Consider the following 24,457-nt stretch of genomic DNA (forward strand, 5'->3'; position numbering starts at 1 on the left):
GCCTGGAGGTGTCCGTTACGAGAACAACAACTGCAGCAAGTGTCAGTGCGTGGACAACAACTACAAGTGTCACAGCGTGATGTGCTCGCAGTCGGAAAATATGGTCCTGTCCACCACGCCCGAGTCCAAGGAGGACATGTTCAAGTCCACGCCGAGGCCGTGCGACGTCTGGTCCAATTGGATCGACGACCACAACGCCAGCAATGACTCCTTCGAGAAGGAGGGCTACTCGCACCTGGAACTCAGGGACCAAGGCTTCTGCAACCAGGTATTTTCATTTAAAAAATTGGCCAGTTGCATAAACCCTTAGTTATTAAAGCCACTAACAGATGGCGCAACCACAGACTTTCTTAAAAAATTTGTTTTAAGCGGTTTTAAGGCATTTCCGCTGCGATTTCAGACTCAATTTAGCTATTTTGCTTTTTTTTAATTAATTTGCTATTTTTTGACGTGCTGAAAACAAAAATCGGTTCAGCCATTCGCCGTAGAAACGTTGGAAAAGATTTTTTCATTTCAAAAAATAGTTTTTCACGATTCTACGGCGATTGGCTGAACCGATTTTGGTTTTCAGCACGTTAAAAAATAGCAAATTAATTGAAGAATGCACGGTAGCTAGATTGAGTCTGAAATCGCAACGGAAGTGCCTTAAAATCGAAAGTCTACGGTGGCGCCATCTGTTGGCGACTTTGAACACTTAGGGTTTATGCAACTGGTGAATTAAAACCTGTTTTTAAATATTAAATAATATCATAGGGTTACATCGAGAAAATTGAATGCGTGACGGTTGCCTCCGAGACGGACTACAGACAAACGGGCAACGTGAATGTCCGCTGCGATTTGCACTCTGGTCTCGCCTGCTACGACGACGAACAGGGTTTGTTCGGCACTTGTGACGACTACAAAGTCCGCTACTTCTGCTCCTGCCGTGAGTTTCATAATTTATTGAAATTAATTAGATTTATAAATTCCTTTTATGCAGAACAAACTGAAACGACGGTTATTGTCACGACAGAGGCAACCAAGACGACTCCCTCGGTGATCGTGACCCTGAGCACCCTGACTCCGCCGCACAAATGCAATGCCAACAAGTACGTTATAAACTCTAAAATGTCATTATTTTAATTAAAATCATATTTTCAGGTACAAGAATCTGATCCAAGGAGGAACTCCTTTGAAGGACTCGGCGTTTTCCGCCAGCTCGATCTTGAACCGGCAGTACAGAGCCGATAAGGCGAGAATTTCTCCAGAAGGCAAGGATGCTTGGATCGCGGACGAGGACAACAGCGAGCAGTACCTTCAGGTGGACCTCGGCCGCCCTGAGCCCGTGTACGGCGTGATTCTGCAGGGCAACGAGCCAACCCAGCAGTTCGTCACCAGTTACAGAGTCACTTACAGCCTTGACGGAGCCAATTTCTCCCCTGCCACCGACGAGTACGGAGTGCCAAAGGTATCAATTTTCCAAATTTTCATTTTCAATCTTGACAAAAATTGAATTTCAGGTTTTCCGTGGTCCAGCGGACGCCACGTCGGAGGAGAAGCAGATTCTGCCGATACCGTTCGAGGCTCGCTACGTGCGCATCAACCCTGTCACCTGGCAAAACGGAGTTGCCCTCAAACTGGAACTCATCGGCTGTGCGGAAATGGTCACCGAACCCAGCGACACCACCGCCTTTCGTGAGCACATCCAAATGTTATTCAGGATATCCAAAGGATGCACTTTTTAACAATGTCGCAAAAAAATGCAGATTTCCTTTTTTTATATCAGCGGGGGCCAGATGCGCGATAAAATTGGTCCTACTGCGCAGATCCAAGATGGCGTGTGAATGTGGGAATAAAAGCTCTCTTTGGATTGCCGTACGAGTGTCAAGAGTTTGTTTTTACGATCCAAAAGACACAATTAGTACAAGAAATGCAAATTGACGAAAACTTGCTTATTTTCGCTCATTTTCACGTGACCGTTTTTTCGCGCCATACTCCATTGGACGCCATATTTGCGCGTCGCACGAATCTGGCCCGCCGGGCTGTTGGTTAGGCAACGCTCGTGGTACGCATGTCGAGCAAAATGCCTAACTTGAAAATCTGCAGGCGGTTTTTTCCGTTTTTTCAGGCTCCAAGCTTATTTTAAAAACAATTTTCAGTTGAATGTGACGAGCCGATGGGCGTGGCTGACGGTCGGCTGTCGAACGGGCGAGTGTCGGCGTCTTCCGTCCTCAAAGGTGACTCGAGCAAGTACGGCGCGCACCTGGCCAGACTCGGCGGACCTGCGGCCTGGAGGGCAAACCGCAACCTCCACGACGAGTGGATCATAGTGAGAATATACATTTTTTTTAATACAGATAATATTTAATTTATTTTTAGTTTGATTTGGGAGAGCCACGCGAGCTGACGGGAATCGCTACCGAAGGCGACGCCAAATCTCGCACGTGGGTAACCACATTCGTTGTGCAGTACAGCCAGAATTCGCACAACTGGAACCAAATTCTCAACGAACAGGACGAGGAGAAGGTAAATGATATTTTGTTACTTAATATTTAATTTTTCTTGTGTTTTCTAGGTGTTTTTGGCCAATGTGGACGCGACAAACAGCATCAAGAACTACTTCGGTCGCAAAATTTACGCTCGTTTTGTCAAAGTCATTCCGATCAAATGGAACGGCGGCATTAGCATGCGGATCGAACTCTTCGGCTGCTTCCAACCCTACAGTAAGTAATTTTTTAACCATGCCAAACACAAAATATATATGCGGTTCAGCCTTAAAAAATTATTTTCAACTAAACAAAGCTAGCAGGATTTTTATTGCAACGTATTTTAATCAGTTTTCTTAAAAATCTAGCTAAATTTGATTTTTTTTTTAAATATTTTCCCCCATGTAAAAAATGGCAAAGTTGCGAATTTTGGCGCCAAACCCGAGGAATTGATGCGTTTCATCGCGGAAAGCCGTGATTTTTAGTCAGAAAGTGAATCTGGCCCATAGGTAAATTAAATAAAATAACTAAAAAAATACAAAAGATTTTTGAGGCGTCGGTGGAGGTGTGCGGGGGCGGCAAAAGGTCATAAAATACGGAGAATCTTACAAAGAGTATGAAAAACTTTAGTTTTTGACAGTAAAACCCATACCAGCAGAGTTATTAATTTTTGAAGTACAAACGACGTGATTTGTGACATTTAAAATTTTAGTTTTCGGGGCCTAGGTGGGCCCCTATGGGCCGGACGGTTCCCATTCCTTCACCAATCGATTCCTCTCGGTGGGGGACGTCTGCCCGTGTTTGGTTTTTCAAAATCGGATCATTTTTCGAATTTAAACGAATTTTCTTCGGCCGATTTTTCAAAAAAGTTGAAATTTACAAAAATTATTTTTTAAATATAGCCGTTTATCCATTTGTTGACCATGACCCCTCATCGGACAGGTGTTTGATTGGACTTTTACTTGGGATACCCTACCGACCTTTTTCAGGGTAACCCGACCTGAGATCCGCTCTTAAACTGTTTTTAATGCTATTTTCGTACACATTTTGCGATACTTAGTGACGATTTTTCTTCCTTGCCTAAAAAATCAATTAAATAAATATAATACAAAGGAATATGCGTATTAATATAGAGTAAATTTCGAATTTCGGAGCTTTGAAAGAGGTTCAAAATAAATTTTTGAAGTTAATTATTGTTTTTACATTAATTTCATGACTTTAAAATTTAATTTGTTAGTTTTTTCGTACGAAATTGTTGTTTTACACATTTATTTATTAAGAAAAATCCACAAACAAATCCAAATTACTCTGAATTTGTAGTGACGGAGGCGTACGAGCCGACAACGACGGCTCCGGAGGTGACGTCGCGTTTCGCCGAGTGCAATCCGTGTCCGAACCTGCCGCAGGAGCGGCTGTCGGGCTGCTCGGCGTGCGAAGGAGGCCTCTTGTGGGGCGGCGAGTCGTGCGTGGAGGCGGTCGACTGCTCATGCTTCGTGGGCCACATCGAGTACCCGGTGGGGTCGCGTTTCGAGATGGAAGGCTGCCTCGAGTGCCGGTGCGCGCTGGGCGGCGCCACGCAGTGCCAGCCGATGGTGTGCGCCAAGTGCGCCGACGGCCTCCGCAGCATCCTCACGCCCAACTGCGTCTGCGTCTGCCAGCCGTGCCCCCAGGGCGAGCTCCTCTGCCCCTCGAGCGGCGCCTGCGTGCCCAGAGAGCAGTGGTGCGACGGCGTCGACCACTGCACCGATGACGAGAAGAACTGCACGCAAACCACTGTTGCCACCACGATCGCTACCACACTGCGTGAGTCAATAATTTAATTTTTAATATGGAAAATATTGATTTTAGATTTAAACCAGTGAATTTAATCATTTCCATTGAAAAATAATTTTTAATTTCGAAAAAACGCGATTTGTGACACTTGATAATTGTGGTTTTCGGGGCCCAGGCGGGGCCCTATGGGCCGGACGGCGCTGATTTTAGTACCAATCGATGCCCCTAGGCAGAGCGCATCCGTCTGTGTGTAGTTATTCAAAATCAAACCATTTTTCGAATTTTTATGAATTTTTTCCGGAATATTTAAAAAATAATAATCAAGAATTTTTTTCACCGTGACGCAGATTAATCCCAGTCATCTGAGCTAGGTATTACAAGGAGAAAATTTGGTGAAAGTTTGATCAAAATTGATCTTTTAGTTTAGTTTTTACAGAAGTGGAAATTTTTGGTTTTATTTTGTCACCTTCCGGCTTCCGGCGGCCTAATCTCAGATCAAGGTCAAAAATTTTAAAAATAGTTCCAGAGAGCAACGCGCAGTGTATCTGGGATCATTTTAAGACCAAAAACAAGCCGATCTGATCGAAATTTCAGGAGAAAATAGATTTTAAACTCTTAAAAATTGGATTTTTTAACTTACTCCCTTAGAATAACGTGGGAAATCGAAAATTCACCATTTTTATCAAAACCAGGGCCCATAATGTGTTCCTATCGGTTTCATCACACGCGCAGAACTATCGCCAGTCTGGAAACGGATTTCCAAATATTTCGCGCCCATAGGAAAATTAAAATGATTTTTTCCGGTTTTTTCGACTAATGCGACAAGCTCATGGCCGAAAATGGTTTTATTTTTCTTAAAATTCGGCTGTTCATCCGATCGTCGACCACGACCCCTCATCTGACAGGTCTTGGACGGGGCTTTAACCTGAAGTACCCTAACGACCTTTTTCAGGGTACCCGCGACCTGAGATCCGCTTCCAGGGCAGATTTTTATAATTTTTCAGTAATTTCAAGCACATTTTGCCATACTCAGCGATGAATTTTTACCCTTTCCTGTCATCGACCTTCCTCAGGTTGCGCCTTGTACTGAAGGTTCCAAAGTAGAATTTTGCCTAAAAGAAAAATAAAATCAGTCATCAATTGAAAACACACAGGATAAAATATAAATGAGTATTTTTTTTCCTGCAGCGCCGACGTGTCCACCTGCACCCGAGTGCGAGGGCGAGTTGGTTAAAAAGACGACCGAGGCGACCGGGGTGAAGGGAACGAAGCGCATCCTTCGCTGCCCGATTTACGAGTGCCTGCCGCCGCCTAACGACTACGCCTGCTCGCTCGAGGGCAAGATCATCGTCACGTTCGACAACAGCACCCTGCAGGCCGAGGTCTGCGACCACATCCTTGCCACCGAGAAGGGCGAGTGGAGAGTCACTGGTAAAATATAATAATTCTGAAATTTCTCGTTTTATTTAAGTTAAAAAATTTATAGTGACCAAAAACTGCAGCAATCCGTCAAAATGCAGCAACTTTTTCACCGTAAAACAAGCGAACTATCTGATCACTCTAAATCCCGACTTCAGCGTCGAGTTCAACGGACATAAATTCAACATTGAGCAGGTAAATTACAATCCAATGAAAAGATAATTATTGAATATCAATTTTCAGGCCCAAACCATCGCCGCCCGTTACCGAGAGTTCGAAATCTCACGTCTCGGAGATAAATTGTACTTTGAGTCGAACCACTTTGGATTCCTCGTCGTGATGGACGACCAGGGCTCCGCCCAAATCACAGTAAAACCCTAAAAAATTATCCTTAGTTTAATTTAATAAATTAAAAACTCTCCAAAGGTTCCGCACAAACTTAAGGGGCGAGTGGACGGGCTGTGCGGCCACCTCAGTGGAAATGCGTTTGACGACAAAACCAAGCCAGACGGAAAACTGGCCAAGAGCACCCTGGAATTCGTCGAGAGCTGGAGCGTGGAGGGGTCGCAGGTGGAATGCGTCGAGCACACGTGCCCCAGAAACCGACAGGAGAAGGCCATCAAGACCTGCATGAAGATCAAGTGAGTTAATTATACATTTAATTATTATTTAAACTATTAAAGACCCACTAAAACCACATTTTGTATCTTCCAATCGATTCCTGAGGGTCGAAATAGGTTGGAAATATTACTTTTCGGGTTTAAAAATGTTTTTTGACGTGCGAGTTGTAAAACGCACGTTGCTTTGGCGCGCAATGTTTGAATATTTTGGTCGCTAATGCGCAAGCGTCGCCCCTCTAACGTCACAGCCATGCTTCGTGCTTGGCATTGGCAGCTGAGAGATGAGCTGTGACGTCAGAGGGGGACGCATGCGCAGTAGCGAACAACAAAATTCAAGCGTTTTGCGCGCCAGAGCAAAGGAATCGATTGTAAAGTACAAAAAATATAGTTTTATTTTATCTTTAAATGAATGAATTCAATAGAATGAAATAAAATCAATAGCAAGAGCTTTATTATTTACATTTTGAACCTTGACCGGGCGCAGGGAGAAGGCTGCGTCGCTGGCGGATTGCGGCGCGGTGGTCGATTGGAGCCGCTTCTTGACCGTGTGCACCGAGAAGACGTGCGAGTGCCTCGAGGACGGCCAAAGCAGCGAGCAGGCCTGTCTGTGCAAGGCCGCCGAGCATTACGTCGGCCAGTGTCGCGCGCTGAAGCCGCACGACCTCGACATTTCTAACTGGAGAATACAACTCGGCTGTGGTAAGTTAATCATTTCTATTTTAAATTAAACTGCAAACTGATCGAAACAAATCCACAATTTTGTTTATTTATGAAAATATGTATTTCTCCAGCACCGAAATTATTTAAAAAAAAACACTGATTGAAAAGTTCTCAAAATTAATCGTTCATTTTCTTTTTTTGCCTCTAAAAATAGGAAATATATTAAATTTAAAAATGCTTGTAATTTTATAGCTCAATCAATGAGATTTCCTAGTTTTTTTTTCTTATTTATTTGCATCGATTATGTCGGTGAGGGTTGTGTTTGTTCAAGTTAAAGCATTTTTATTGTTTCGATCGGGTGAGCGCTTTTTTCTTTTCGCTTCGTCGGCGGAAAGCAAGGCTAATAATGATAATCGCATTATTTGTGTGGTGTCAGCGGCCGAGTGTCCGCCGGGGCTGATCTACCACGAGTGCTACGAGCGCAGGTGCGAGCCCAGCTGCGCCAACATGCAGTGTCCGCAGGTGCAGAACCACAACGCCGGTTGCAACTCGGGCTGCTTCTGTCCCGACGGGCTCGTCCGCAAGGCCGACGCCTGCGTCAAGCCCAGCCAGTGCAAGGACTGTGAGTACAAACAACTCTCATTTATATATTTCATTTAAAGTGAAATGATAGGGATTTTTTTTTATTTAAAAAAAAAATGATATTGATCCCGAAACGACCAATTTTTTTCATTTATTCTATCGCGGTTGCGCTCTCTTTTTTGGCCAAAAAGCAAATTAATTGCTTCCGGGATGATAATCATTATGCATATTTAATAGTGAGAGGTTAAAAAATGACTCTTTTGAGTCTTGAAAGTTATTTTTTATTTTTTTTTCAAAAATTGCAGATTTTCGAAAGGAGTCTGTGTTTTTTGCCTAGCTAAAATTCACCAGTTGATACTAGCGTCAAAAACTGCAGATATTTAGAAAGCTGATTAAATTTCCATTTTTTTCCATTGACCAGTTGCATAAACCCTTAGTTATTAAAGCCGCCAACAGATGGCGCAACCACAGACTTTCTTAAAAATTTTGTTTTAAGCGGTTTTAAGGCATTTCCGCTGCGATTTCAGACTCAATCTAGCTATTTGGCTTTTTTTAATTAATTTCTTTATTTTTTGACGTGCTGAAAACCAAAATCGGTTCAGCCATTCGCCGTAGAAACGTTGGAAAAGATTTTTTTATTTCAAAAAAAAGTTTTTCACGATTCTACGGCGATTGGCTGAACCGATTTTGGTTTTCAGCACGTCGAAAAAAAGCAAATTAATTGAAGAATGCACAGTAGCTAGATTGAGTCTGAAATCGCAGCGGAAGTGCCTTAAAATCTAAAGTCTACGGTGGCGCCATCGGTTGGCGGCTTCGAACACTTAGTTAAGGGTTTATGAAACTGGTGAATTAAGTGAAATTCTTTCGCCTTGTATTGTGTAACGAAGCGAGAGCAGGACATTGCGTGCCACGCCCCCTATGTTGACCAATCAGATAGTTTTTGCCAGTTTCCTCCGCAATTTCCAGCGCTTGGTCAATGGCCATGTTTTCTCACATGATTTTGAATCCTCTGATCGAGATCTAACTGATAGTGAGAGTTTTTCTTTGAGGAAATGCGGAAATTAAGTGAAAATCGTGATTGCTAAATTCCTTTGAGAAAATTCTCCGTTTAAAATAATGCGCTTACTTAAGAACCCGATTTTCTCGAAAATTTACAGCGCTACCTATGAAGAATTTCAACTGTATATGATCCTTAGGACCTAATCAGTTTGTTAAATTATTTTACGGAGAAATTATCTATCATTCGAATTCAAAGAAATTAATTGTGCTTTTGGGAATGTTCGTTTTCGGCTATAGAATTTACAATTCTCGGCGGCTTAATTGCAATGCAATTTCAGATAAATTATGGATTTTGAAGCATTTGTTTATGTAAATATTTACGAGAAGATGGGATATCGTCACCTTTTGAGGCTTGAGGCAAAAAAAATCAAATAAATGTGAATTCATTGAGTTTATTGCTAAAATGACATGTCAATTTACAAGAAATGTATGCTCGTTTCCTACTCAATGATTCCTGTACATTGCGATTTATAACGTCCAAGTTTTTAGAAACTCCAGTAAAAGACTGGAATTTCACACATCGTCATCATCATCATCCATAAAATATTTACATCAAGCAAAGTCGTTAAACCTAAATTGTACAGAAAAGACGTGTTTCCCACGTCAGAGTGTTCATTGCGCTTCCAAATCTAAAATTTCATTCATCATCATCGTCCAGGCAAATATTCACATTAATTCCAGGACGATCAAATGATGTAACGTGGCTGTAGATGGCCCAAGTCCCCGAATAAGATTCAACTCTTGCTGGAGAAGTGTCGGAACTCGTAATTCTTCCATGCGGTTCTTCCAATAAGTGGTCACTTACACTCTCCTCGCTAGGAAAATACTCACAGCAAGGGATGCAATACCAATATTTGTTTTTGAATTCGATTCCGCTAAATTGAATATCGTGCTCTTCGTCCATGTGTTTTTCGAAGTCGTCAACATTTTTGAAAGGATCCATGTGGTTGCATTGGAGACAACGCACTGGATCGCAAACGTCATTCAGGTGCAGCTTATAAAATCCATAGCATGGAAAAGAGTCGTGGCAGCGCTTGCAATATTTCCGTGTACGGTGAGCAAGCATTTCTCCTGAATAGACGTCCAATGGGCATCTTCTGCACCTTTTTATCGTGTGGTGAGGTCCATTTCGATACTTCTTCCAACAAGCATCACATTCCGAGTTGTTCCATCCGAAAATGCGATCGAACTCGTGTTTTTTCATACGGTTCCGATTAATTCTCTTTCCACAACAGGGACATTCATACTTGTCGTGTTGGAATGCCAAGTGTCGCTTCAAGGCAGCTTGAGAAATGAAGTACGTGTGGCATTCCTTGTATTTGCAAAAAGATACGAAGTCAGGATCGGGACGATAATCATCAGGTGTCTCGTGAACCTCCTTCATGTGTCGTTCTATCTTTTCTTCTCTGTCAGAACCGTAAAATTTCATCGTACACCTGAGACATTTTATGCATCCTTTGTGCATCGTGCGCATGTGCCAAAGGAAATTGTCGTTGCTAATCTCTGCTTTGCAGACTGAGCATGACCTCGTCATTTTTCCGCAACGGCTCCACCTGAGGCGAATGAGCCTCGTCCATTTCTTGCTGCTCATCTTCTTCACTGCAGATCCCCTCCAGCCTTGAAATAAGATTTCGTTTCAAACAATGAATTATTTGCTTACCAAATAAGATTCATCAATATCCTATATAGCTATAGCAATCATAAATTGCCTAATATTCCTTCGCGCTGCTTATGCTGATCGTTTAAAAATATTTTGATCAAATTCATCTTTAGATTATTCACCTGCTTACCTTAATTAAACCTTTTGGACGCTCAGTGTCTTTAATTCGTTTCTTTTCTCCTGATCAGAACGAATTAATTAATAGAGGCTCTCAATAGAGACAATCGCCAAGGCAGCAGCGCGACTCTTCCAAATTTCCAACTTATCTCGTGACAAACGCTGCGAAGAATGACGAGTGAAAGAAGGGGACCAGTTCGAAACTTAGAGCTATTCGGAAATCTTTGGAATACTCAAAATTTTGTAGGGCAGAAGACAGAAATAGTTCTAGGAATTATAAATATTCAAGTAATTTTCTTGGTTTCTCTCGTGTATTTATGACAAACGAAAAGGCCAGAGAATAAAATATACAATTTTTAATAAATGGGTGGAAAATTCCATAACCCTGCTCTTCAATTTTTTTGCTGGATATTTTTTCTTATGATGATGCAAAATTAATACGTGGAAAATTTTGGAAACTTTCTGTATAATCATTTTTTTGAATCATAAATTAGATTTATTTATCATTCATATTTTTGGATACTTCTCACTTTGACGAACGTGATAAAATGAATTAAAACACAGTGTATTTATTCTTACAACTTTTACGACAAAAATAACAAGTCAACTTCTGCAGTGCTCAAAACATTTTCTTGCCAAGCTTTGAATGGGAAAATATAACTTAGACAAGGGGAGAAACAATCAGGATTTTTCTTTTGGGTGAAAAATATTTTTTCCATCCTCGCAATAATAAAATAAAAATGAGAAAAAAATTAATCTTAGTGTAATTTTGGGAAAAATCAGGGCGTACCCTGAGCGACCTGATGACTTCCAAAGGGTCAAATTGCACTTATTCTAAAAGCTCTTTACGTGGTCTTTTGAACAGTGTGTAGATCTTGCAAATCGAATCAATACAGAGCCCGCCAGGCGTCGTTAAAATGGACAAAAATGGAGATTTTAATTATATTCTTCGAGGGCTTCTTCCCTGAAAATGTATGGTTAAATTCCTTTAAAAGCTTTGTATATCCTGATAAATTTGCACAAATATTTCAATTTTTTTAAACAATATTTTAATGATGATATTTATTAATTACTTAGTTTTTATAACTAAAAATATGTTATATAACTATTAATTGTTTTAAAAAATTATATTATTTAAAAAAAGTTTTTTCTGAAATTAGACAATTATTTGTTCCCAATGGAGAAATAAACAAAAATTGAATTACATTTGATAATTAGATGTAAATTTGGGGGTTTAGTTTCTTTTCAATGCTTTTGAGCCTTTTCAAAGAGCAAAGAAAATTCTGATGAATACAATTTGATCATTTTAGCATTTTTTTATTAAATCTAAAAACACGATTGATTTCAAAGATATAGTGCTCGATGAATTTGGATCAGTTGTTCAATCCTTTTTAAAATGACAGCGGCGTCTGAAAATGCGAGAGAGTATCTCGGCCTTTACAGCATCATGTTTTCCCTCAACTTTTTCTACGATTTCCTTTTTTCTGCAAGCTCTGCGGTGTCTTCGACACAAACCTCCGCAATAATAATTGTGTCTGCGCCTTCCGAAAATTCTTTCCGAGTCACTTCTCCACATTTTGCAACATTTACGATGCATCCGATTTATCTTCTTACGGTTGTCACTTCTCTTTGGGAGTTTTTCGTGACCGTCCTGGAAGTTTTTCGAGAAAGAGGACCTCCGGCCGCATGTAATAAGGGGCTCGTGACCAGTTGGAAGGGAAATCTTGACGAACACCTGGATGGCTGACTAGAAAATTTTAATATAGAAACAAAATTATAATAACACATAAATTAATTTAGAATGAAATTGTTAAATAATCACCATTTTCTAGGAGTATGTAGTCTTTCTGGAGGCGATGGAATTCAGGAGATATATTTCTGGTGCACTTTCTTTCTTCAAATGAAAGGGAAATAAAATTATGAGGCATGAAATAATATTTTTCCTGAAAGCGATCGGTTTAAAAATTCTGTAATGGCCATCTAATTTGTTTTTTATTTATTGTTATGAATTTACCATGATTATCCTGATATATTTTTCTTTAATAATGTTTTTATCACAACCTAACTATTATTTTTTAATGTCTTTTAATGATTTTTCAACCAAGTCGTCACTGAAAAAATTCTCGTAAATTAGATCTAGTAGTTTTTCTGATGATTTAATTATTTTTTCTATTAAATGGTGCACATATTCGATAAAATTTCATAATTTTGGCTTTTATTGCTGTTATATAGAGTAATTTTCAGATTTGAAATGATTTTTTTGGCATTTTATAAATACATGGAAAGAAAATTGTGCTAAAACAGATCGTAAAATCGAATATTTTCACTGTTATTCTTTGAAATAGCCACCCAGAAAAAAGGCGCCATCCTTTTTTTATTTTTAATAATAATTCTTGTCATTTCTGCGTCGATTTGTGTTTTCTTCACATCAAAATAAACAATTTCAAGCGCAGAGCATTTTCCCCTTTCCACAATCAAGTCAATTTTTTGCAGAAGAAAATCTTTTTCCTTCGATTATCGATTTTACGTAGCTTCGGAATAAAAATCTTCTGATAATCTTTAAAATGATATGAAACAAATAAAAATAAAAAACTTTTGTCCTTAGGTGTGTGCAACGGCTTCGGCGACCCGCAGTATTTGACGTTCGACCGCGTGAATTACACATTCAACGGCAACTGCTCGTACGTGGCGTCGCGCGACGTGAGCAGCAGCGGCGAGCACCAGTTTCAGGTGTTGGTCACCAACGTCGAGTGCGTCGACGAGCCCGGCACCACGTGCACCGAAGGCGTCACCATCCTCTACCAGGGACACGTCGTCAGCGTTCGACGCTTGGAAGGACACAAAAAGGTTTCTTATTTTAATAAATTTAAATTTAATCATTATTTTTATTTAATTCGTTAGATTTTGACGACGTTGGACGGTGAGCCGGTGGTAAAGTTCCCGCTGCTCGCGAGTTGGGTGACCATCGAAGCCATTCCTAAGAAGCAGGTGACGGTGCATTTGACCAATCTCGAGGTCGAGGTCATTTACCTGTACTTCAACCACGCGTACGTCATCCGCCTGCCCTCCCACACCTTCGGCAACAAGACCGAAGGCCTCTGTGGTACCAAATTTTAAAATTTAATTTTAAAAAATGTTGCAACTCAACCTTTGTGCATAGGAAATTGCAACAAGGACCCTGCGGACGACCTGAAACGCAGGGACGGCGTCATTTCTGGAGACACGGATGAATTCGGGTTTAGTTGGCTGGTGAAGGACTTGCCTAAAGGTGAGTTTTCTGCTCTAATAGGAATTTATTAATTAAATTCTGCATTTACAGGAATTTTGTTTGAAGACAACTGCGAGGTAAAGAAGGTGCCGGAGTGCAAGCCCTTGCCACCTGACGAGGACCCTTGCCTTGCGATCATGGACGAGGAGAAGTTCGGAAAGGTGTTTTTAATTTTTTTATATTTAATTTCTTCAATTTACAAATTATTTGTTAATTAGTGTCACCAATTGGTGGACCCGCGGTCGTACGTGCAGGCGTGCCAGTACGACGTGTGTCACAGCAAGCAGAGGCAGCGGTCGGCGTGTCGCGACGTGGAGGCGTACGCGCGCGAGTGCCAGCAGCAAGGCGTTTGTCTCGACTGGCGCTCGCAGACGCTCTGCCCCTACGGCTGCACCGAGACCTTCGAGTACCGGCCGTGCGGCCCCGGCTGCCAGCCCACGTGCGACACGATCAACAACAATAACAGCCGCGTCTGCCCCGTCGAGCCCACCGAGGGCTGCTTCTGCCCCAAGGGACAGGTAGGATTTGGAATTTTAGCTGAAAGACTGTCTTTGACGAAGATTCTGAGCTCACCAATCGATTCCTGAGGGTCGAATTAGGTAAAATGGATATTTTTCCCGATGAAAAAGTGCAGCGCAACGTGCGAACCATTTTTCCCGCCAAAACGATATGAAAGGTAATTGCGAGAAGTGCGCATGCGTGAGAGCTGTTTTGAGCACTTGCAGAGAGACCGCCTGGACGAATGACTTCTTTGTCACATCCAGCCAGCTCTCACGCATGCGCAGTCCTCACAAATACGTTTAAAATGTTTTGGCGGGAAAAACGTTCTTACGTCGCGCTGCACTGTTTTAACGGAAAAAACATCATTTTTAACTAATTCGACCCTCAGGAATCGATTGGTGAACTCAGAATCTTCGTCAAATACGGTCTTTTAAAGGCACAAACGAATTTATTCTCACTCTTCATTTTTGGTCAGGTTTTGCAAGGTGGAAGGTGCGTCCCTGAGGCTCACTGCCGCACGTGCGACTCTGAAGGCCACTACGTCGGGCAGACCTGGCACCAGGACAACTGCACCGTTTGCACCTGCGATGGTTTGCATTCATATCATGTCTCGCAATCATATTAAAATTTTAATTCCGTAATTTTCAGCGCCGGAAAATTCAGCTCCGAAGGTGAAGTGCGTGGAGAAGACGTGCGCCGCGCCCACCGTCTGCAGCGTGGGCCACAACCTGGAGATCGTGGCAGGCACGGAGAACGACTGCTGCCCCCAACAACGCTGCGTCAAAGTCGCGTGTCCCAATCAGACAGAGCCGATCTGCGGGCTCAACCAAGTGCTGAAGACCCTGCTCCAAGAGACAAACTGTCCCATCTACGTTTGCGGTCAGTATTTCCTCTCAAAATATACCAAATAAATTAATTAAAATATTATTCCAGAGTGCATTCCGAGAGAAGAGTGTCCGCCACTGGACGACAACAGCCAGCAGTTCATGTTTGTGGAAGAGCCTGTAGCACAGGTGATTCCGATCGGCATGGTGCGCCGGGTGAACGAGTCCGGCTGCTGTCCACACTACGACTACGTCTGCCAGCAGGAATCGTGTCCGCGCCAAACTTGCCCGGAATACTACAAAACCCAGGTGCAAGCCGCGCCGGAGGGAACGTGCTGTCCAGCGCACACTTGCGGTAAATATATACATATTAATGATATTAATTTATTTATTTTGTCGTTAATTGATGCATGAATTGCAGTTCCACCAAAGGACGCCTGCATCTTTGAACCGAACTTCATCGCCGCTGATCAAGGAGGCGAACGGAATAGGACGGTCGACGAAAGGACTAAGGAGCTACACGCGGTAATAAAAACCTTCTTTGGTTGACGGTTAATCACAATAACGCTCAAAAAACATTTTTTCAACCTCAAATATTAAAAATAACTTTATCCAGGTGAGCACGACCTGGCAAGAGTCACCTTGCCGACGCTGCTCCTGCGTTGCTGTGAGCGGAGGCGGCGTTCCGATCGTCGAGTGCCACTTGGCCACGTGTCCGTCCATCAACCGCAATTCGATTTACGAGGAGGCGCTGGTGCTGATTCGCGGACAATGCTGCCCTGAGATCAAGAGAACCGCTTGCAAGGCCGCGGGAAATATTTACAAGGTTCATTTTCTAGATGGTTTTTAATGAAAATATTTTATTCGTCTTACTTAGGAGGGTGAAAAGTGGAATATTCCTGGCGAGCCCTGCAAAGTACACGAGTGCAGAGCAGAAAATGGCGTTCTGCTACACTCTACGACGACCCTGGCTTGCAACAGGACCTGCGATTTCGTGAGTCTCAATGGAAACGAAAATTTTTTACCCTAATTTACGAAAAACTTAGGGTTACGAGTATCTGGCACCTGGGGACGACGTATGTTGCGGAAAATGCGTGCAGGTGGCGTGCGTAGTGGACGGCACCGCCTACGAAAGCGGAGACACGTGGAAATCGGCAGACAAATGCACCACCTTCGAATGCCAGCGCTCAGGAGACTCGGTGAGCCATTCACCCTTCGCCAATTAGGGTTCTATATTACCTTCAATTTCGTGTTTAGTTGCAAGTTGCGGCGTCCAGCGTCACGTGTCAGTCCATCGAAGGCTGTCCGAGTGAGCAGGTGAAGACCAGTGCCGACGGCTGCTGCCAATTTTGCCAAGTGCCACCCCAAAACCAAACCCTTGTCAATAATGGTAAAAGTGTACTTTTTATATTTGCTATTAATTAAAATTCAATTTCGATTCCTTTTAGCTTGCGCGTCGGAGGAACTGACTGAAGAAGAGACCATCGCGTTGGTCACCGAGTTCAACGGCTCGCACGGAAAGTGCCTCAACACCGAGCCGATCAGGGGATTCAAGGTTTGCGCCGGATCGTGCCCCTCCAGGACGAGATACAATGCATGTGAGTATTATTTTAAGGTCACTCTGAGCTTGTGCAATTTATTAAAGAAACTGCCCTCAATTTTCAATGAAAATGTGATGTCTAAAATTTTTATTTCTCGACAGACGACGCGCTGACGCAGGTGTCAGAGTGCAAGTGTTGCCAGGGGCTGGAGTACGAAGTGGTGGAGGTGGGCCTCACGTGCGAGGACGACCACAAGTACAAGAAGAGCGTCCGCTTCCCGTCCGAGTGCGAGTGCAGCGCGTGCTCCGCCGGCGGCGGCGGCGGCGGCGGCGACGGCCACCAGACAAAGAAGACCAACCCCAACTTCTGGCCTCCGAAGCTTACAGCACAGTAAACCGCTTTCGCTTTACTAACTTCCAGCTGGTGCGTGGAAGCGGCAATAATTTTGTTTGTTTCGATAGTCGCTTCCACCGCCGTATCACCGCTTTTTAACTTATTGGATTACGAGTTGGAGAATTAAATAATGATAATAAAAAAATTGGAGCTTTCAAACCTCAGGAGTTTTATTCTTCCTACTCAGAAGCAGGTCTCTCTATAAACCTCTTAAATTTAGCTTTTTTTATCTAGTGCCTGCATTTTGATTGGGACTGTTAGTTGGTTTTCAGAGCTGTCAACAGGTGCAATTATATAATGACAATTTCACCTACAATTTTCGACTCCTTGCAATGATATTTATTCAGATTAAATCTTAATTTTTGCTAAATAAATGGAATTATTTTTTGTCACCGCCCTAATTTTTATAGTTAAAATTGTGGATTTTGAAGAATGTTATAACAAAGCATTTGTGATTAACGAGAAGAAAAGTGCTGGCATAATGAAATGAAATAAATATTTTATCTATCGTTGAGTTTATTGCTAAAATTATAGAAGTCAAATTGATTTTCGCTTTTTACAAGAAATGTTCGGTCATTTAATTCCTATTTGATTCAAGAACTTCTAAAACTATTCCTATACACTAAGATTATGTCCTCTAAGCTGTTAAAACTATTTTTTGCACTCGTAAAACACTGGAAATGTACACTTCGTAAGGAATATAAAATGGATTTTTTCCATTTGCATCAAGCAACCTTAAATCTAATAATTCTAACTTAACAAAAATACGTGTATTCCCACGTTAGTGTTCATGGTTTCTACATAGAGCCAAAAATTTCCATCATCAATCAGGCAACAACGGAAATTCTTCGGAAATAATTCAAACTTCACAAATTTCACAAAAAAGACGTGTTTTCCCACGTCAGAGTGTTCAAAGGATTCTAGAGCAAAAATTTAAATCATCATTCAGGCAGCAACGGAAATTCTCAGCGCGATCAAGTTGTGTGTAACGTTGCTATTCGGCGGTCCAATTTCCCGCGTTCGATGTTGTTGCAGTTCTTTGAGAACGGTCAGAAATCTTTCTTTTGTGAATTTTGTACATGTGGCCATTTAATTCTTCCAAACTAGGAAGATACATGTAGCAAGAGACGCAAAAGTAATGTTTGTTTTTGAATTCAATTCCACTGAATTGAATTTTGTGCTTTCCTTGCATGTGCATTTGCAACAAGTATACATTTGGGAAAGGATGGATGTTTTTACATGTGAGACAACTGACTGGTTTACCGTAACAATCGAGGTGCTGCTGATACAAACCCAAGCAATCAAAATAGTCCTTGCACCCACTGCATTCTTTTTGCTGATCATGATTATGCCAATCTCCATATTTGACTTTTTTGTTGCATTTAGAGCAATGTTTTGTTGTGTGGCGTTTTTGTGTATGATTCTTCAACTTGGGCTCTGTATCGAATTCCTTCTCACAAAAATCACATTGCAAGTTCTTCTTCTCTTTCAAATGCTGGTACACAAAGTGTTGTTTTATTGTTTTCTTTCGCGTGAATATCTTACCACAAAAGTGGCATTTAAACTCATGGACCTGCTTCACGTGTTGATCTCTCTTTTCTTCTTTGTTTTCTCCAACAAAATACATGGTACACCTTTTGGGGCATTTTATGGCTTCTTTGTGCATCGTGCGCATATGCCAATAGATACTGTCTCTCTGCATCTCTTTTTTGCAGAATAAGCATTTCCACTTCTTTTTTCCCCATTTACCGCTTCTGGGCTTATCCTTTTTCTTGTTGTCGGCCATCTTCACCCCAGCCTGGGAAATTTCTTTAAAATCAAACCTTCATTTATAATATCTAATAATTCGCTTACCTAATTAAACTAATCAAAATCCTAGCATAGCATTCTAATCGCTGAAAATTCCTTCACGCTGCTTGCTGATCGTTTAAAGATATTTTGATTACATTTGAAATTTAGAGATTAATCACCTGCTTACATAATTACATTACTTCTTGGACGTTCAGCGCTTTTCAATCGATCTTTCTCTCCTGATTAGGACGATTCTTTTGGCTCTCAATATAGACAATCGCCAAGGCAGCAGCGCGACTCTTCCAACTCTCCGTCTTATCTCGTGATAAACGCTGCGAAGAATGACGAGCGAAAGGAGGGACCAGTTGGAAACTCAATACTTTTCTCCACGCTATTTGGAATACTCTGAATTTTTAGGCACGAAGACAAAAAAAAATTCTAGGAATTAGAAATATTCGGGGTAAAAATATTCAAGTAATTTTCTTGATTTCTCTTGTGGGTCGTTATCCTGCTCTTCAATTTTTTCCTGAATATTTAGAAGCATTCTCAAGGCTAACGCTAAATTAATTCGTGGAAGGCGTTACTTGAAAGGGAGTGGTGAGCGCGTTTTGTTTAATAATTAGGTAAAAGGCACTATGTAACGCGCTCCACTCTCAATGCAAGGCAAAATGCATATTTTAAAGTTCTGCGGGCGTTTTTAGGCGCCGCTGTTGGACTACTGTTTTCTGACGTTTTTATTTGCATTGTCGCAGCGCTCTGACATATTTTAGATTAATAGAAAGTTCCTGAAATATATTTGCTTAATATAACGGAATTTCCCATCAAGAGGTTAAAACATTAACCAGCTCTCCCTTTCAATAAATGCAACTTGATTGAGATGAGAAATGTCGGCGCGGCTAATAGAGCGAGAGCTGGAGATTAAAAACTTTGCTTTCTCTTCTTTTATCCCGCGCGCGCGAGTTTCGAACCAAACGAAACTATTTCGACTGGCTTGTTTTCCGTTTCAGGGGTTGAAAGGGAGGAAAAGGCAGTGCCTCTGGCTGCCGCTTTGATGCACGAGCCGTTGGGGCCGGTATATCGCTTGCGCGGCATCTCCTCTCGCACTAATAGTGCAAATTTCCTGGAAAGCCAAGATTAGGATTGCACCGCGCGTGTCCCCCTGTAGCACCATCCGATTTCCAGCTAAACAGCGTCGCGGCGGCGAGATTTCCCATGCCGTTGCTCTCGGACCAGTAAATGCATAATGGCTGCGCTGTGTGTATAAAAAGAAGCAGAGCAACTCTCGATGCTGAAAAGACCGGATCTCTAAAGATAGGGTTGCCAACTGATCGAATTAGAAAATTGTTGATAAATTCAATTTTGAGAGAGCAATTCTCAACTCGTTGTAGTCCAATTTAATAAAATTAATTTATGATTTGATTCTTCTCCTCAAGTCCTGTTGAATAACCATAAATTTAAGGTCAAATGTAATCACCGGTCATTTTAAAGTATTTTGGATGTATTTCGAAATTCTTTTAATGAATAAAAGTCTGGAAATTCCTTGAAAAGTAATCCAAAGGCACGTGTAAACTTTTGAGACATTCAAAAGTGCGTAAATTGAATCATATACGTTAAATATTGATAAAATTGTCCCTGCCTTATATGAAAACTAAGAATGCGTACCTAATATTTTTAATTGTTTTTTTTGCCCTTCTGTATTTTTGTCGAAATTTGCGCTTTTTGTGAATTGTTTTTAATAAGTAAAAAAGGTGAAATAAAAAGGTCAACTAGATCACCATTTGTTTATCTTTATAAAGTTTAAATTAACAGAGTTTTATTGTTAAAAATAACCACACATATAATGGAAACTCGTGAAGCATTTTTTTCGCAAACTTTATATATTAAAGGATGAGAATAAAATGGAAAAATCATACTTTTAAATTCTAATATGAATGAGATTATTGTTTATTGTTGAAAGCGGGACAAATGAAAGAAATATTTTATTCGATACCATGAATTTGCAGCAAGTGCCATCTAATGTTATGCTTGAGCATTGATTTTCCACACAATTTACAATTATCTTCTGTTTTGATTTTGAAATGCGTCTGCAAAAGATGACTGCGAAGAACCCACTTGGAAAGAAACCTTTTTTTGCAAATATCACATTCAAATTCAAGCTCCAACAAACTGTGTTTCGCCGCGAGATGGTTTTTCAAATTAAAAGTGGAAGAGAAACTCTTTGGGCAGTGGGCACAGTATTTCAAGTTGGCTTGGTTGTGCATCCTGCTAGAATGCCATTTCAAGTGTGTCCCACTTTTGTAAAATCTTTTGCAAGCTTCGCACTTGAATCCGAGAGATTTGTGCTCCAAGCCATGCCACTCGCGATTTCCATGTTTTCTTTTCATGTGGTAGACAAGCAAAGCAGGAATTTGAAAGCTCTTTGGACACTTGGCACATTTGAACAAAGTTTCTCTGCACTTTTTCAGGTGCGATTGGAACAAACCTGAACACTGAAATTGTTTTTTACAGCGAGCACAGTTTAAAATTCTAATGTGTCTAGTGAAATGACCAACAGAAACATCTAATGTACAAATTTTGCAGCGTTTGAATACATGCTTGAAACTAATATGATTTGCCAAACTACTCTTGGTTGAGAACATTTCACTGCATTTGTTACACTTGAATGGCTTTTCTGTTCTGTGTTTTCTGGCAACATGTTTTTGTAAATCGGATTTCTTTTTTGTTTTGTATTCGCAATATTCACAATCAATCATTTTTGTATCATCGTGAAGAGAGTCAAAGTGGGCCCTCATTTCGACACCAGTTTTGAAAAACGAGACGCAGCCATAAAAAGCGCACTTGACTGGATATTCACGATGAACCTTACGGACATGATGACAATAACAATCGCTTCCTTTGAATTCCCTGCTACAAAAATCGCATTTGATTAATTTCTGTTCTCTCGGTTTTTCATGCACCTCCTCGTTGTGGTTCTTCCTTTCCTCGATTGTGTGAAAATATGTGGCACAATTATGGTTTTCACATCTGATAGCTTCTTTGTGTGTTTTCTTTACATGCTGCGACAAATGGCGCGAGTATGAATATAGTTTACCACAGTAGAAACATTTTTTCTTTTCTGAAAACAAGTTGGACTGCATTTCCTCGTCTGAGTCCTCTTGGAATTCTTCCTCTTCACTTTCAGACAGTTCTACCTTTTCTAATGACACCCAACACTGCTCAACTCTTCCTTCTAAAATAATTTATGGCAAATTCAATATTATATTTCCCAGATAGATTAATATATAAAAAATTCTAACTTACCAAAGTAATGTTTCCGCAGCTCCTTCGCTGCATCGTCAAAATCCAAATTCCACCAAACCAAATCATCGTCCTCCATCTTGTCGACTTTCCATTGAAACCTTTAGAAAAATTCCTTAAATTCAAGAAATTCCTGAATTCCTTTTAAAAACTCACTCGGCATGCCAGGCACAAAAGTAGCAAATCAGGTCGTCGTCGTAGATTTCTTGGTCCATTTCGTACTCGCAGACGTTGAGAAACCAAGTGTGCAGTTTTTCTTGGTCCACTTGGACAGCGGGGACAGCGCCGTCCGCCGTCGGACACTCGCAAATCAAGCACAGTTTCTTTTGCAACGACATATCAAGTCAGACCACTTGAACCTGAATGAAAGATGGAAGGTTGCAGGTGCTGAGAAGTGATCGAAGCGCCACTCTCAGGGCGGAAAAATAATTAAGAACAAATTTTTGAACAGAAGAACCGCGAACATAAATTATTCTAAAAAATATCCTAGAAATTTCAATTTATAAAATTTGAAAGCTCGGTTTGGAAATAATTAAGTTTCTGCGCGCTTGTATGAATTCCAAACCATGCGATTTGTAAATATAAAAGTGAAAACACCCCTCAGATTGGTTTGGGGCGAATTGCTATTTGGGCAACAGCCGCTTACTGCGATTTGGCCAAGCTGCTCATCGTCGTGTTGAATCCGCACTTGGCGCATTGTTCATTCGCGGTGGCGCTGATTTTTTTCAAGGTTATTGTTAAAAAACAAGTTAATCATCCGATTTTTTGCTATTTACAAGAATAACGCTCAATAATTCCAATTATAGAATCAAAACTACAAGATGTAAAAGAGATTCGCTCCTCGCGGTCGAGAACGCAGTCAGCGAACTTCATTGTTAGTCTTTCCAGCTCGGCCAAGTCTTCCTCAGCAGTCCAGAGTCCAGGGCCGCCAACAATCGGCGAAGGACGCACCATTTTCAGTTCCGCCACCGGCTTCTCGGCGCTTTCCGCAACACTGATTTCCTTCCGCATCGAATATCATTTCAGGCGGCTCTTTTAAAAATTAAAATTTTCAAGGTACTTTCAACAAATTTTTAATTTATCCCAGGAGAGATTCATGGTTGTATATATTTAATCTTTCAAAATGGAGTAACTAAACAGTTCTCCATACATCTTTTGTTTTTAGCTTATTTTCCTGGCCTTTTTTACCTATAGTGCCTGCAATTTGATTGGGACTCTGTTAGTTGGTTTTTAGAGCTTCAATTTACAATTTCACCTAACATTTACGACTATACTTGCAATGAAATTTCAGTTCAAATCTCTTGCTAATAAAAAGAAATGGAATTTTTTGTCACCGTCCCCAATATTTAGTTAAAATTGTGGATTTTGAAGAATGTTATTGCTAAGCATTTGTGATTAACGAGAAGAAAAGTGGTGGCATAATGAAATGAAATAAATATTTTATCTATCGTTGAGTTTATTGCTAAAATTATAGAAGTCAAATTGATTTTCGCTTTTTACAAGAAATGTTCGGTCATTTAATTCCTATTTGATTCAAGAAAATCTAAAACTATTCCTATACACTAAGATTATGTCCTCTAAGCTGTTAAAACTATTTTTTGCTCTCGTAAAACACTGGAAATTGATATCTCATCAGGAATAAAATGGATCTATTCCATTTGCAACAAAAGCAACATTAAATCTAATATAAATCTAACTTCACTAACTTCAAAAAAAGATTTGTTTTCCCACGTCAGAGTGTTCATGGTTTATAGAGCCAAAAATTTCCATCATCAATCAGGCAACAACGGAAATTCTCAGAGCTATCAAGTTTTGTTAACTGTTGCAATTCAACGGTCCGATTCCCCGAGTTGGGTGACGAAGCAACTCTTTGAGAAATGACGGAATTCTTTCTTTTACGAAAATCATAAATATATCTTCCACACTAGGAAGATATTTGTAGCAAGGGGGGCAAAAGTGATTTTTGTTTCTACATTGTGCTGTTCGTTCAAGTGTTCTTGCACTAAAGTATATACAATTTCTAAAGGATATATGCGGTCACGTTATTTGAGACACCTCACTTATGGTTGACCGCAAGAATCGAGATGCTTCTGATACAAACCCACGCAGTCAAAATGGTGTCTGCAGACTCTGCAATATTTCGGTTTCACATGACGATACCAATCTCCTGATATGAGTTCTTTCTTGCATTCATCGCAGCTTTTTGTTGTGTGGCGTTTTTTTGTATGATTCTTCAACTTGGGCTCTGTATCGAATTCCTTCTCACAAAAATCACATTGCAAGTTTTTCTTCTCTTTCAAATGCTTGTACACAAAGTGTTGTTTTATAACTTTCTTTCGCGTGAATATCTTACCACAAAAGTGGCATTTCAACTCATGGGCCTGCTTCACGTGTTGATCTCTCTTTTCTTCTTTGTTTTCTCCAACAAAATACATGGTACACCTTTTGGGGCATTTTATGGCTTCTTTGTGCATCGTGCGCATATGC

General features: G+C 40.9%; 1 protein-coding gene across 1 annotated transcript in view; it reads left to right on the forward strand.

Moving 5' to 3' along the window:
- The window catches only part of Hml (Hemolectin), a 32,383-nt gene extending 15,342 nt beyond the window's left edge, over positions 1–17,041 (forward strand). Inside the window, exons 39-68 of the mRNA XM_065491995.1 lie at positions 2–268; positions 754–925; positions 980–1,088; positions 1,141–1,447; positions 1,500–1,674; positions 2,139–2,308; positions 2,359–2,505; positions 2,555–2,702; positions 3,786–4,268; positions 5,427–5,669; positions 5,725–5,852; positions 5,901–6,026; positions 6,084–6,298; positions 6,762–6,976; positions 7,374–7,559; positions 12,961–13,202; positions 13,257–13,458; positions 13,516–13,623; positions 13,675–13,784; positions 13,842–14,141; positions 14,600–14,714; positions 14,773–15,003; positions 15,058–15,303; positions 15,370–15,473; positions 15,565–15,774; positions 15,826–15,942; positions 15,995–16,147; positions 16,206–16,338; positions 16,397–16,546; positions 16,651–17,041. Coding sequence (XP_065348067.1) covers positions 2–268; positions 754–925; positions 980–1,088; positions 1,141–1,447; positions 1,500–1,674; positions 2,139–2,308; positions 2,359–2,505; positions 2,555–2,702; positions 3,786–4,268; positions 5,427–5,669; positions 5,725–5,852; positions 5,901–6,026; positions 6,084–6,298; positions 6,762–6,976; positions 7,374–7,559; positions 12,961–13,202; positions 13,257–13,458; positions 13,516–13,623; positions 13,675–13,784; positions 13,842–14,141; positions 14,600–14,714; positions 14,773–15,003; positions 15,058–15,303; positions 15,370–15,473; positions 15,565–15,774; positions 15,826–15,942; positions 15,995–16,147; positions 16,206–16,338; positions 16,397–16,546; positions 16,651–16,883 — 5,745 coding nt within the window. The 3' untranslated portion in view covers positions 16,884–17,041. The remainder of the gene's footprint in view (position 1; positions 269–753; positions 926–979; positions 1,089–1,140; positions 1,448–1,499; positions 1,675–2,138; positions 2,309–2,358; positions 2,506–2,554; positions 2,703–3,785; positions 4,269–5,426; positions 5,670–5,724; positions 5,853–5,900; positions 6,027–6,083; positions 6,299–6,761; positions 6,977–7,373; positions 7,560–12,960; positions 13,203–13,256; positions 13,459–13,515; positions 13,624–13,674; positions 13,785–13,841; positions 14,142–14,599; positions 14,715–14,772; positions 15,004–15,057; positions 15,304–15,369; positions 15,474–15,564; positions 15,775–15,825; positions 15,943–15,994; positions 16,148–16,205; positions 16,339–16,396; positions 16,547–16,650) is intronic.
- The last annotated feature ends 7,416 nt before the right edge of the window (positions 17,042–24,457 follow it).

The sequence above is a fragment of the Cloeon dipterum genome, chromosome 4, assembly GCF_949628265.1.
Source record: "Cloeon dipterum chromosome 4, ieCloDipt1.1, whole genome shotgun sequence".
Lineage (NCBI taxonomy): Eukaryota > Metazoa > Arthropoda > Insecta > Ephemeroptera > Baetidae > Cloeon > Cloeon dipterum.